Raw genomic sequence first — 12,974 nt, forward strand, 5'->3', positions numbered from 1 at the left:
AACTACTTGAGATTGAATATACACTATGTGATCAAAAGTATCCGGACACTTGGCTAAAAATGACTTTACAAGTTCGTGGCACCCTCCATCGGTAATACTGGAATTCAATATGGTATTGGCCCACCCTTAGCCTTGATGACAGCTTCCACTCTTGCAGGCATGCATTCAATCAGGTGCTGGAAGGTTTCTTGGGGAATGGCAGCCTATTCTTCCTGGAGTGCTGCTCTGAGGAAAGGTACCAATGTTGGTCGACGTGGCCTGGCACGAAGCCGGCATTCCAAACCATAACAAGGGTGTTCTACAGAATTCAGGTCAGGATTCTGTGCAGGCCAGTCCATTACAGGGATGTTATTGTCGTGTAAACTCTCCGCCAGAGGCAGTGCATTATGAACAGGCGCTCAATCATGTTGAAAGATGCAATCACCTTCCCCGAATTGCCCTTCAACTGTGGGAAGCAAGAAGGTGCTTAAAACATCAATCTAGGCCTGTGCTGTGATAGTGCCACACAAAACAACAAGGGATGCAAGCCCCCTCCATGAAAAACTCGACCACACCATAACACCACCACCTCTGAATTTTACTGTTGGCACCACATACGCTGGCAGACAACATTCACTGGGTATTCACCATACCCACACCCTGACATCAGATCGCCATATTCTGTAACGTGATTCATCACTCCACACAATGTTTTTCCACACTGTTCAATCATCAAATGTTTATGCTCCTTACACCAAGCGAGACATCGTTTGGCATTTACCGGCGTGACGTGTGACTTATGAGCAGCTGCTCGACCATGAAATCCAAGTTTTCTCACTTCCCACCTAACTGTCATAGTGTATGCAGTGGATCCTGATGCGGTTTGGAATTCCTGTGTGATGGTCTGGATAGATGTCTGCCTATTACACATTATGACCCTCTTCAAATGTCAGCAGTCTGTCAATCAACAGGTGAGGTTGGCCTGTAAGCTTTTGTGCAGTAAATGTCCCTTCACGATACCATCGGAAACAGTGGACTTTGAGATGTATAGGAGTGTGGAAATCTCGTGCACAGATGTATGACATAAGTGACACCGAATCACATACCACGTTTGAAGTCCGTGAGTTCTGCAGAGTGCCTCATTCTGCTCTCTCACAATGTATAATGACTACTGAGGTTGCTGATATGGAGTACTTGGCAACAGCACAATGCACCTAATATGAAAAATGTACGTTTTTGGGGGTGTCCGGATACTTTTGATCACATAGTGTAGCTGTGCCAAATATAGGTAATTGGAGATAAATATACCAAGAGGACAATATAAACAATGTAGCCACTTTCATACATTTGCTGCATAAGACTGACTGGAGGCGTATTTATAGTGCCTGTGATGTTGAAAATAAGTTATTGGTGGTGGTGGTGGTGGTGGTGGTGGTGGTGGTGGTTGTTGTTTATGGGATTGAAGGGACCAGACTACTGGGGACATCGGTCCCTTTTTCCATGAACTTTAAACACCCACAAGGAATAGAAACAAACAATGGAGTTGACAAGAGATGACACAGGACAAGAAAGACACAGACAGAGACCAGACAAAAGGAATTAAAATTACACTAAGAGTGACAGTGGTTGGCCGACCACATGGGGCCGGGGGGAAGCCAACCACCAAGAAATGCACTAAAAACCCCAGTCTAAAATCATAGACCAAAGGTCAGACCCAACACAAAAAAAGGACAAACACTTAGATCAAGCTATAAAAACCCCATGCATGAATAAAACTCTAAACTAAATCTGCCATCGCAAAGTCATCTGATAAAAGTGCAGCAGATGTGGACCACAGTCAAAGCTGACCCGCAGACATAAAGGTGGGTCCTCATCACACAATAAATAGATGTGCGTCACCCAGGTGTGGCCAACGCAAGGCCGGGAGAGGACAACAGAGTCCTTGCAAGAAACCAGTAGCCTCCTTGATGGTCCGAAGTTTGTTGGGTGAAGGAAGGACGCACCATTCTTCACCCCAGGTGAACTAAGTTAGTAATTGGCTCCTTCTACCGACCCCCAGACTCCAATGATATAGTTACTGAAAAGTTCAGAGAAAATTTGAGTCTCGTAACAAATAAATACCCCACTCATACAGTTATAGTTGGTGGGGACTTCAACATTCCCTTGATATGTTGGCAAAAATACTTGTGGTAGGCAGAAAACATCTTCAGAGATTGTCCTAAATGCTTTCTCCGAAAAATATTTCAAGCAGTTAGTCCACGAATCCACGCAAATTGTAAATGGTTGCGAAAACACACTTGACCTCTTAGCTACAAACAATCCAGAGCTAATAGAGAGCATCATGACTGATACAGGGATTAGTGATCACAAGGTCGTTGTAGCTAGGCTCAATACCGTTTCTTCCAAATCCACCAGAACCAACGCAAAATAATTTTATTTAAAAAAGCGGATAAAGTGTCACTAGAAGCCTTCCTAAGAGACAATCTCCATTCCTTCCCAACTGACTATGCAAATGTAGATGAGATGTGGCTCAAATTCAAAGATACAGTAGCAACAGCAATTGAGAGATTCATACCTCATAAATTGGTAAGAGATGGAACTGATCTCCCATGGTACACAAAACAGTTCCGAACGCTGTTGCAGAGGCAACGGAAAAAGCATGCGAAGTTCAGGAGAACGCAAAATCCCGATGGCTAAAATTTATAGACGCGGGAAATTTGGCATGGACTTCAAATCGAGATACCTTTCATGGGTTCCACAACGAAACATTGTCTCAAAATTTGGTAGAAAATTCGAAGAAATTCTGGTCATATGTAAAGTACACAAGCGGCAAGATGCAGTCAATACCTTTGCTGTACAGTGCCGATGGTACTGTTACCGACAACTGTGCCGCTAAAGCGGAGTTATTGAACGCAGTTTTCCGAAATTCCTTCACCAGGAAAGACGAATGGAATATTCCAGAATTTGAAACACGAACAGCTGCTAGCATGAGTTTCTTAGAAGTAGATACCTTACGGGTTGCGAAGCTTGATACGGGCAAATCTTCAGGTCCAGATTGTATACCAATTAGATTCCTTTCAGATTACACTGATACAACAGCTCTCTACTTAGCAATCATATACAACCACTCGCTCACCGATAAATCTGTACCTACAGATTGGAAAATTGCGCAGGTCGCACCAGTGTTTAAGAAGGGTAGTAGGAGTAATCCATCGAACTACAGACCTATATCATTGACGTCAGTTTGCAGTAGAGGTTTGGAGCATATACCGTATTCAAACATTACGAATCACCTCGAAGGTAACGATCTATTGATAAGTAATCAGCATGGTTTCAGAAAACATTGTTCTTGTGCACGCAGCTAACACTTGATTCGTACAAAGTAATGGCCGCTATCGACAGGGGATCTCAAGTTGATTCCGTATTTCTAGATTTCCAGAAAGCTTTTGTCACCATTCCTCACAAGCAACTTCTAATCAAGCTGCGGCCCTATGGGGTATCATCTCAGTTGTGCGACTGGATTCATGATTTCCTGTCAGGAAGGTCGCAGTTCTTAGTAATAGACGGCAAATCATCTAGTAAAACTGAAGTGATATCAGGTGTTCCCCAGGGAAGCGTCCTGGGACCTCTGCTGTTCCTGATCTATATAAATGACCTGGGTGACAATCTGAGCAGTTCTCTTAGGTTGTTCACAGGTGATGCTGTAATTTACCGTCTAGTAAGGTCATCCGAAGACCAGTATCAGTTGCAAAGCGATTTAGAAAAGATTGCTGTATGGTGTGGCAGGTGGCAGTTAACGCTAAATAACGAAAAGTGTGAGGTGATCCACATGAGTTCCAAATGAAATCCATTGGAATTCGATTACTTGATAAATAGTACAATTCTCAAGGCTGTCAATTCAACTAAGTACCTGGGTGCTAAAATTACGAACAACTTCAGTTGGAACGACCACATAGATAATATTGTGGGGAAGGCGAGCCAAAGGTTGCGTTTCATTGGCAGGACACTTAGAAGATGCAACAAGTCCACTAAAGAGACAGCTTACACTACACTCGTTCGTCCTCTGTTAGAATATTGCTGCGCAATGTGGGATCCTTACCAGGTGGGATTAATGGAGGACATCGAAAGGGTGCAAAAAAGGGCAGCTCGTTTTGTATTATCACGTAATAGGGGAGAGAGTGTGGCAGATATGATACGCGAGTTGGGATGGAAGTCATTAAAGAAAAGACGTTTTACGTCGCGGCGAGATCTATTTATGAAATTTCAGTCACCAACTCTCTCTTCCGAATGCGAAAATATTTTGTTGAGCACAACCTACATAGGCAGGAATGATCATCAAAATAAAATAAGAGAAATCAGAGCTCGAACAGAAAGGTTAGTCATTCGTTTTTCCCGCGCGCTGTTCGGGAGTGGAATGGTAGAGAGATAGTATGACTGTGGTTCGATGAACCCTCTGCCAAGCACTTAAATGTGAATTGCAGAGTAGTCATGTAGATGTAGAAATCGAGCCGAAGGCATGGGCAGGGCACATACCACGGGGGTATACGCAGGTGGGCCGGGAACAGAGATGGAAGACTGAAACCCTCAAGCGCAGAGAGAAGGGGTCTGATGCAAACCGCGATTGTACACCCTGACCGGAGCCGCTGTTCTGGAAGATGGACGACCAACTAAGGGAACAGGAGACGATAATTGGGATGCCTGTGCAAACTACAAACATGTGTAGCATAAGCGGCCAGTAATCGTTGGTGCCAGAACCGCAATGGAGGGTCTTCAGCCTCCACAAGTATGCTGTTGACAGGGCTTGTGCAGACAGCTCCAGTGGGAAGTTGGACCCCGCTGTGAAGGATGGAGTCCAGCAACCGAAATGCGGAAGTGTATGTCAAACCGTAAGCCAGGCTCCCATAATCTAGACGGGACTGAATTAATGCGTGGTACAGCTGTAGTAGGATAGACCAATTGGCACCCCAGCTTGTGTGACTCAAGCAACAAAGAGCGTTAAGATGCCGCCAGCACGTTTGTTAAGATGCTGTATATGAGGCAGCCAAGTCAACGGGGTATCAAAAATCAATGCCAAAAACCGAAGCTTCTCAACCACAGCAAGAGGTTCGCCATAAAGATAAAGCCATGGCTCAGGGTGAACAGTATGTCGCCGGCACAAATGCATAATGCAGATCTTGGCAGCTGAAAACTGGAAGCCATGCACTACATCCCAAGCCTGCGCCTTTCGGATAGCGCCATGCAGCTGCCATGCCAGTGGATCTATATTAAGGCATAAATCGTCAGCATACAAGGAAGCTGAGACAGATGTTCCCACTGCCACAGCATGCCCATTAATTGCAATAAAAAAGAGGCAGACACTTAAGAAAGATCTTTGTGGCACCCCAATCACCTGAACTCAGGAGGAAATATGCACATGGAAGGAACGAAGCGACAGAAAATTTTGTATGAAAATCGGGAGCGGACCCCTAAGACCCCAACCATGAAGCGGAGAGAGGATGTGATGTCGCCATGTCACATCGTATGCCTTCCGCAAGTCAAAAAAGACAGCGACCAGATGCTGACAGCGGGCAAAGGCCGTACGGACGGCAGACTCCAGGCACACCAGATTATCGGCAGCAGAGTGGCTGTTATGGAACCCACCCTGAGACAGAGCCAGAATGCCCCAGGACTCAAGCAGCCAACTCAATCTCCGGCTCACCATGTGTTCGAGCAACTTGCAAAGAACGTTGGCATGGCGAGGCTAATGGGGCAGCGACTGTCCACCTCCAGTGGATTCTTGCCAGGTTTCAACTAGGGGATTACGGCGCTTTCCCGCCACTGCAACGGGAGCTCATCCTCAACCCAGATACGGTTGAAAACGTCTAGGAGGTGTCGCTCGCAGTCCACCGAGAGGTGTTTGAGAATCTGACAGTGGATGCAATCTGGCCTGGGAGCCGTCTCAGGGCACACGGCTAGGGCACTTTGGAATTCCCACTCACTAAACGGAGCATTGTACGATTCAGGTTGTCGCGTGTCAAATGAAAGGCTCCGACGTTCCAACTGCTCTTTCAGGGAGCGGAAGGCCAGTGGGTAATTTGCAGAAGTGGAACTCTGAGCAAAATGCTCCGCTATGCGGTTTGCAATTGTGCCGGAGTCAGTACAGATTGCTCCATTCAGTGAATACGCAGGTACACTGACGGGGGTCCAAAAGCCATATAGTCATCTAATCTGCGCCTAAACCTGCGATGGAGAGGTACGGAGGCCAATGGTGGAGACATACCTTTCCCAGCACTCCTGCTTGCAGGCTCGCGCACGGAGCCGTTTAGGAGGTTTTCCAATGAGGGATGCCGCTTGTGATGCTGGAGTGCCCGCCCGCAATCTTTAATCGCCTCAGCAGTCTTCGGCAACCACCAAGGCACAGTCCTCCGCCGAGGAGACCCAGAAGAACAGGGAATGGCAGATTCTGTGGCAGTAATGATGCTGGTGGTGACCGAGTGAACCACCGCATCAGTGGCGTCATTGGAACGAGGCTCAATAGTGACAATGGAGGTAAACAAGTCCCAGTCAGCCTTATCCATAGCCCATCTGCAGGGGCGGCCAGAAGAGTGACGCTGTGACAGTGACAGAAAAATCGAAAAGTGGTCACTACCGCACAAGTCGTCATGCACACTCCTGGACAGATGGTAATAGGCTAGGGCTGCAGATCGAAAGTTCGAAGGCTGAGTACATGCCATACGCCACACGAAATGTGTGAAGGCACCATTATTTAAAAGAGGAAGGTCGAGTCATGCCAATACGTGCTCAATGATGCTGCCTCAACCTGTTGCCACTGATCCACCCCACGGAGGGTTATGGGCGTTGAAGTCGCCCAGTAACAGAAAAGGTGGTGGCGACTGGGCTACCAGCACAGCCAGGACATACTGCGGGACATCACCATCCGGTGGAAGATAGAGACTTTAGACAGTAACAGCCCGAGGCATCCACACCCAAATAGCGAAAGCCTCTAAAGGTGTGTGTATAGGGACAGACTAGCTGTGAAGGGGCTGAAGGGCGTAGATGCAGTCACCAGCAGATACACTCTCAAAAGCTGCCCAGTTCTTATAATAACCCCAATAGCCATGGAGGGCAGGGGTTCGCATCGCCAGAAACCAAGTTTCCTGAAGAGCAATGCAGAGGAAAGGGTGAAGGCTGAAAAGTTGTCGGAGCTCAGTAAGATGGTGGAAAAAACCGCTGCAGTTCCACTGGAGGATGACATTGTCCTTGGTCGAGAGAGGCGTGAAGGGACCGAGGAGGCGGATTATGCCACTGGGTCACCTGCTGCCACTAACTAAGTACCTGTGCGAGTGACATCCATTGTGTCTGAGAGTCTGGCGAGATCTAGGTCCTCAGTGGACACCAGAATCTCTACCTTGCCCTCAGACCACAAGTTCCTTCATCTTAGAGATCTTCTTCTTGGGCTTTTCTTGCTGCTCCTTTGGTTTCACTGGCTAGGAGGGGTCACTGATTCAGTCTCCGGGATGGAGGAGGATCGCAAAGCCCTACGACCAGCTGCTTGTGGGCACTTATGCCATTGCCGGGTGTCATCCTAACCCACTTGTGGAAACCTGGGAATGGAGGGAACCAAGGGACCCCTTGTGAGGGAGAGGAACCGAAGAAGTTGGACTCTTCTCCGGCTTAGAAGCAGGGATGGACGTCCCCAACGGGTGGGGTGGGGGGTAGGTGTTGCTCCCAAGGTAGGTGGCGCAGGAGCAACAGGGTGGGTAGTGCCCCCCCCCCCCCCCCATGGGCAACGGGGCATGTGGACTTGTATGGCTCGGTGAGCCGGCTGGAATTCGCTGAACTGATGGGGCTATCATGGTTGTCGTAGGGGCGGCATATGAGGAAGTCATTCGCACAGGATGGAGTCGTTCATATTTCCTCTTACCCTCAGTATAGATCAGTCAGTCCAGGGTCTTACATTCCATGATTTTCTGCTCTTTCTGCAATATCCCGCAGTCTGGCGAGCAAGGTAAATGATGCTCTCTGCAGTTGACTCAGATGGGAGGCTGGGCACATGGAGTATTGGGATGTAATGGATGTCCACAATCTCGACATGTAAGACTGGAAGTACAGTGGGGAGACATATTGCCGAACTTCCAGCACTTAAAGCACCACATTGAGGGAGGGATATACAGCTTGACATCACAGGAGTAGACCATCACCTTGACCTTCTCCAGTAATGTATCACTCTCGAAAGCCAAGATGAAGGCAGCAGTAGCAATCCGATTATCCTTTGGACCCTGATGAACGCGCTGGACGAAATGAACAGCTCGACACTCTAAATTGGCGAACAGCTCATAATCAGACTGCAAAAGAAGGTCCACATGGAAAATAATACCCTGGACAATATTTAAACTCTTATGGGGTGAGATGGTAACTGAAACATCCCCCAACTTGTCACAAGCAAGTAAACTTCGTGAATGGGCAGAGGATGCCATTTTTATCAATACTGACGCAGAGCGCATTTTGGACAAGCCCCCCATCTCCCCAAACTTGTCTTCTAAATTCTCTACGAAGAATTGAGGTTTCACTGACATGAAAGACTCTCATCAGCTCTCGTACAAATAAGGAACCGGGACGAATAAGTGACACTGCCAGCCTGAGCCTTGTGCTCCTCCCACAGTGTGGCCAGGGTGGAGAATGATTTGGAATCATATTTCTGAGCGTTGAATTGAGCCCAAGAACGCTTAGAGACTGCTGGCGGCTGGCCACCAGCAAGAGATTCATTGCGGGTCATCCGCCCTGATGCCACCCACTCTGACCAAGGGACCTCCACATGGGCGCCAGCCAGCCTCAGCGAGGGCCACCTGGCAGGATAGCCATTGCCGGGAGTCCCAATGCCTCAGGGAGATAGGCATCTACTCCTTGGCATATGTGGGGAGTTAACGGCGCAGGCATCAGCAGAACGATCCCTGTGTCGTCAGGGGGCTACAACCAACAGAGTACATGGCGGCCCCACCTCAACGGACTGGCTACCGTGCTGGATATTAGGTCCAAGGAAGTCCATGGTTGTCGTCTCCACAAAAAGCAACACTGCACTGTGCCTGGTGGAAATCACACCTGGGAACAAATCCTCACCCAAGAGATTGAGAGCAAGCGGGATGACAATGAGACGACAAGAAAGCTGGCTAAAGGTCTCAATGCACGATGGACACAATGCACCATGTAAGGCACCCTTCCCCAACTGGCTTGCTCTTCGGAAGAATTTGGAAATATGGAGGTCAAACCCAAGCGGGGACCATCACATATAGGCCGAAACGTTTAAGACTCCTTTCAGTCACCTCTTACAATAGGCAGGAATACCAGGCTACTGGAAAAATTGCAGGTGGCTTCTCGTATACCAGAAGGGTAAAAGAATAGACCCGCCACATTACAGACCAATACCCTTAACAGCAGTTTGCTGCAGAATTCCAAGTGTTGACATAATAAATTTCCTTGACAAATCAATATGGGATAAGAAGATTAGATTAGATTACTTTTTCGTTCCATAGATCCGTGTTGAGGAGATCCTCGTGGATGTGGAACATGTCACCATTTTTTTTATTTTTTAAGCTGAAATAACAATACTAATAGGATAAATACATACAACACATCATTTGTTTCTATTAAAAAATTCGTCAATGGAGTAGGAGGAGTTGGCCACTAGTAAGTCTTTCAGGCTCCTTTTAAAGTGATCTCTATTTGTAACTAAATTTTTTATCCCATGTGAAACTCAACTTACCCTTTTTTTCACACGGTAAGCTGCAAACCATGGATTAAGGGCAACAGGGAGTTTCTAGATTCCTGGATTACTGGAAAGCATCTGACACAATGTCACACTGGAGACTGTTAATGAATGTCTGAGCATATGGAACAGGTTCTCAGATATGCAAATTGTTGAAACACTTCTTGAGTAATAGAACCCAGTACACTGACCTGGACAGTAAGGGTTAATCGGAGACAGAGGTATAGCCCAGAGCACCCCAGAGAAGTGTTATAGGACCCCTTGTTCTCTATATATGTAAACGATCTGACAGATCAGTTAAGAAGTAGTATGCTATTAGTTGTTGATGATGCTGTTGTGTACTGGAAGGGCCAACTGACTGTAGAAGGATAAAAGATGCCTTGAACAGGAATTCTATTTGGTGTGATGGATGGCAACTTGACCTAAATGTGCAAAAAATGTAAGTTAATGAAGACAAGTAGGGAAAACAAACCCATTTTGTTTGAATATATTATTACTAGTGTGCTGCTTGATACAGTCACATCTATTAAATATCTAGGTGTCATGTTGTAGGAGTCCATGAAATGTAATAAGCACGTATGGTCAGTTGTACATAAGGTGAATGGTCGACCTCAATTTATTGTGAGAAATACATGAAAATGCAGTTTAACTACAATGGAGACTGCATAGAGAACTGTCGTGTGACACATTCTTGAGTAGACCCACTGCTGGAGTATTTGGGGTCCCTGCCAGTTGCATTAAAGAAAGACATTGAAGCAATACAGGAGCATGGCATTAGATTTGTCACCAGTAGGTTTCATCCACAAGTGACTTTTAATGAAATTCTACACAAATTTAAAAGTTAATTCATAGAAGGAAGATGATGTTCTTTTCATGAAACACTACTGAGAAAGTTTAGATAAGTAGCATTTGTGACAGACTGCAAAACAATTCTACTATCATCAACACACATCTCATGTAAGGACGGCAAAGATAAAAAAAATTAAAAATAATAATAATAAACAGGGCTTCAACAGAAACATATAAACAGTCACTTTTCTTCTGCTTGTTCAGTTCCCGAGTGGAAGAGGGTAGAGAATAACTAACAGTGATACACGATACCCTCTGCCATGCAATGAATTGTGGTTTGTGGAACATGTATGTAGATGCAATGATAATTATACCAAATTTGTTATCATAATACAATGAAAATAAATGGCTTTAATGTACAGATTTAGACAATATTTAAAGAAATTTTTATGAGGATTGGGGCAGGTGGTTGGCCACAGCCTAGCTGAAGGAACCAGAAAACAGCCTGCCATTTGCCTGATGTGACTTAGGCCTAAGATAACCACTGAAAACTTTACCAGGTTGTTTATAAGTGACTGATCTCTTTGGAACCAGTATGAGCAATTAATCAACGAAATTTTTGGACGATGACTTCTAAGAATCTTCATTTCTGTGAAAACTGTTACCTGGGAAGTCAGTTCCATTTACTTCACTGTTTTTATTCATTTCATGTTTCTAGTGTTTCAGAATGTTTTGTTCTTCACCATTTGTCTGTTTTTATTTTCATACTAATATGATGACAAATACTGTATCACTATCAGATGAAGCCTCGATGTATAAATACATTTTTATGACAGCATACTGGACAATTTATTGACACTTATTGTAAGTCTTGCTTACAACATGTTATGTGAATTAGGTGCAGATTTCTCTTCCCAGCAAAAGAAACATTAAAATTAGTTCTTATCCATACCTTGTTCCTCCTCCTGATTTATTTACAAATAATTTTTTAAGCAAAACAGCACTCAAAATTTGACGGAAAATATCTGAAAAGTAATCAATTTTTCAAATTAATACTGTGTTTTGTAAATGTCTTCCCACCATCTTTCACATTGGTTTTCATAATTTTCATGACCAAGTCATTACTATGTTTGTATTATAAACTACTTTCCTTTTTTGCTCTGAACCCAATTGCTAGACATGTAATATATTAACAGCTTTCAAAAATGATAGTTTAATACAGGTCTATACCAGTTTTCCAGTGGTTGTTGCACAATGATCTTCAATCCCTATTGGGGTATAATCCAAGGCTAGATATCAACAACTCTACATGTCAAAGTCATTGCTTTGACATTCATAGTTTCATACTAATAATAAACAGTCAAGATGTAAACAAAGCCTTTAATAAGTTGATGATCAAGTTATCCCATGAAAAGAAATAGTTTACTCTTAACCACTGCAGTGCTTTCAAACACAAAATAGTTATCAAAATCTGATTAAATCTAGATAATCTTATTAACATTTCAAGTGTTTGATGAATCTTAAGGTATTTCATGTTAGTAGCCTTTAAGCAGTTAGTACTACCAGCCCGGATTTTCTTTTCTTTTTTTTCCTTCTAGGTTCACTCATTTTAGAAAAACATTTAAAAAGTTGTTCAAAACAGTATTGGCAAATTTTAGTGGTTTCTGTCCAAACAGAGATTTTTTGCGCTTAGTCACTCCCTTCCATAATTCTACAGTAACATTATATTAGCTTGTAAATGTGTCAACTGTCGCCTTACTTTTATTTATACGGTTTCTAATGTTTTAACGGTAGAAACCATTTTTCTTCACAACTTTTGCGTTATTGCTATGTTCTGTCAGTTTCCCTCTTCACATACTAGGATATCATTTATTTAAAGCAAATTGGTACACTTTGCACTACATTCACAAAGTCCATCATCTTATCAATATACATATCTTAGCGTTATAGGACGCTAAACTTATGTACTTCCTGTTCTTGCCGCCTCCAGAACAGGGAACTTACCAAGCTCTTCCCACTTGTCATTGTGATCCAACAAACGGCACAGCTCTTTGTGTTCATAGTATGGTAGTTGGTAAATATATTTAACTTCTCTCGAATTTGTACTGGTCATTTTGTCATCTGTTTACACTTGTTACACAATCACAACCTAAATTCAAAATATCCCACTCCTCTCACCGCACACTAACATAATACTCAACAGTCAACTACTCTCACTGCAACAGCTGTTTTCACTCAATCTGCTAAGAAGGCGGTAATCACTGTCATTCGTTTAGAAGGCAGTGGATACTGTTACGCTAGGTATCGAACATAATTAATGTCGACACCAGTCAAACGGCGCCCCTCCGGTTACAGAATCACGAAAAATTAAATGCTGACATTAAAGTAAAGCAATAGATAACGATAGTGCCGAAAGATCAGTGTAGTAACAGTTCAATCAACACCAAAAATCGTAAGGTATGCG

General features: G+C 44.4%; 1 protein-coding gene across 1 annotated transcript in view; it reads right to left on the minus strand.

The window, feature by feature from the left end:
- Positions 1 to 12,695, minus strand: part of LOC126272585 (interleukin-1 receptor-associated kinase 1-like) — a 148,314-nt gene extending 135,619 nt beyond the window's left edge. The window contains exon 1 of the mRNA XM_049975511.1: positions 12,515 to 12,695. Within this exon, the coding sequence (XP_049831468.1) occupies positions 12,515 to 12,623 (109 nt within the window). The 5' untranslated portion in view covers positions 12,624 to 12,695. The remainder of the gene's footprint in view (positions 1 to 12,514) is intronic.
- Between the last annotated feature and the right edge of the window lie 279 nt (positions 12,696 to 12,974).

Source organism: Schistocerca gregaria, chromosome 5 (genome assembly GCF_023897955.1).
Source record: "Schistocerca gregaria isolate iqSchGreg1 chromosome 5, iqSchGreg1.2, whole genome shotgun sequence".
In the NCBI taxonomy this organism is placed as follows: domain Eukaryota; kingdom Metazoa; phylum Arthropoda; class Insecta; order Orthoptera; family Acrididae; genus Schistocerca; species Schistocerca gregaria.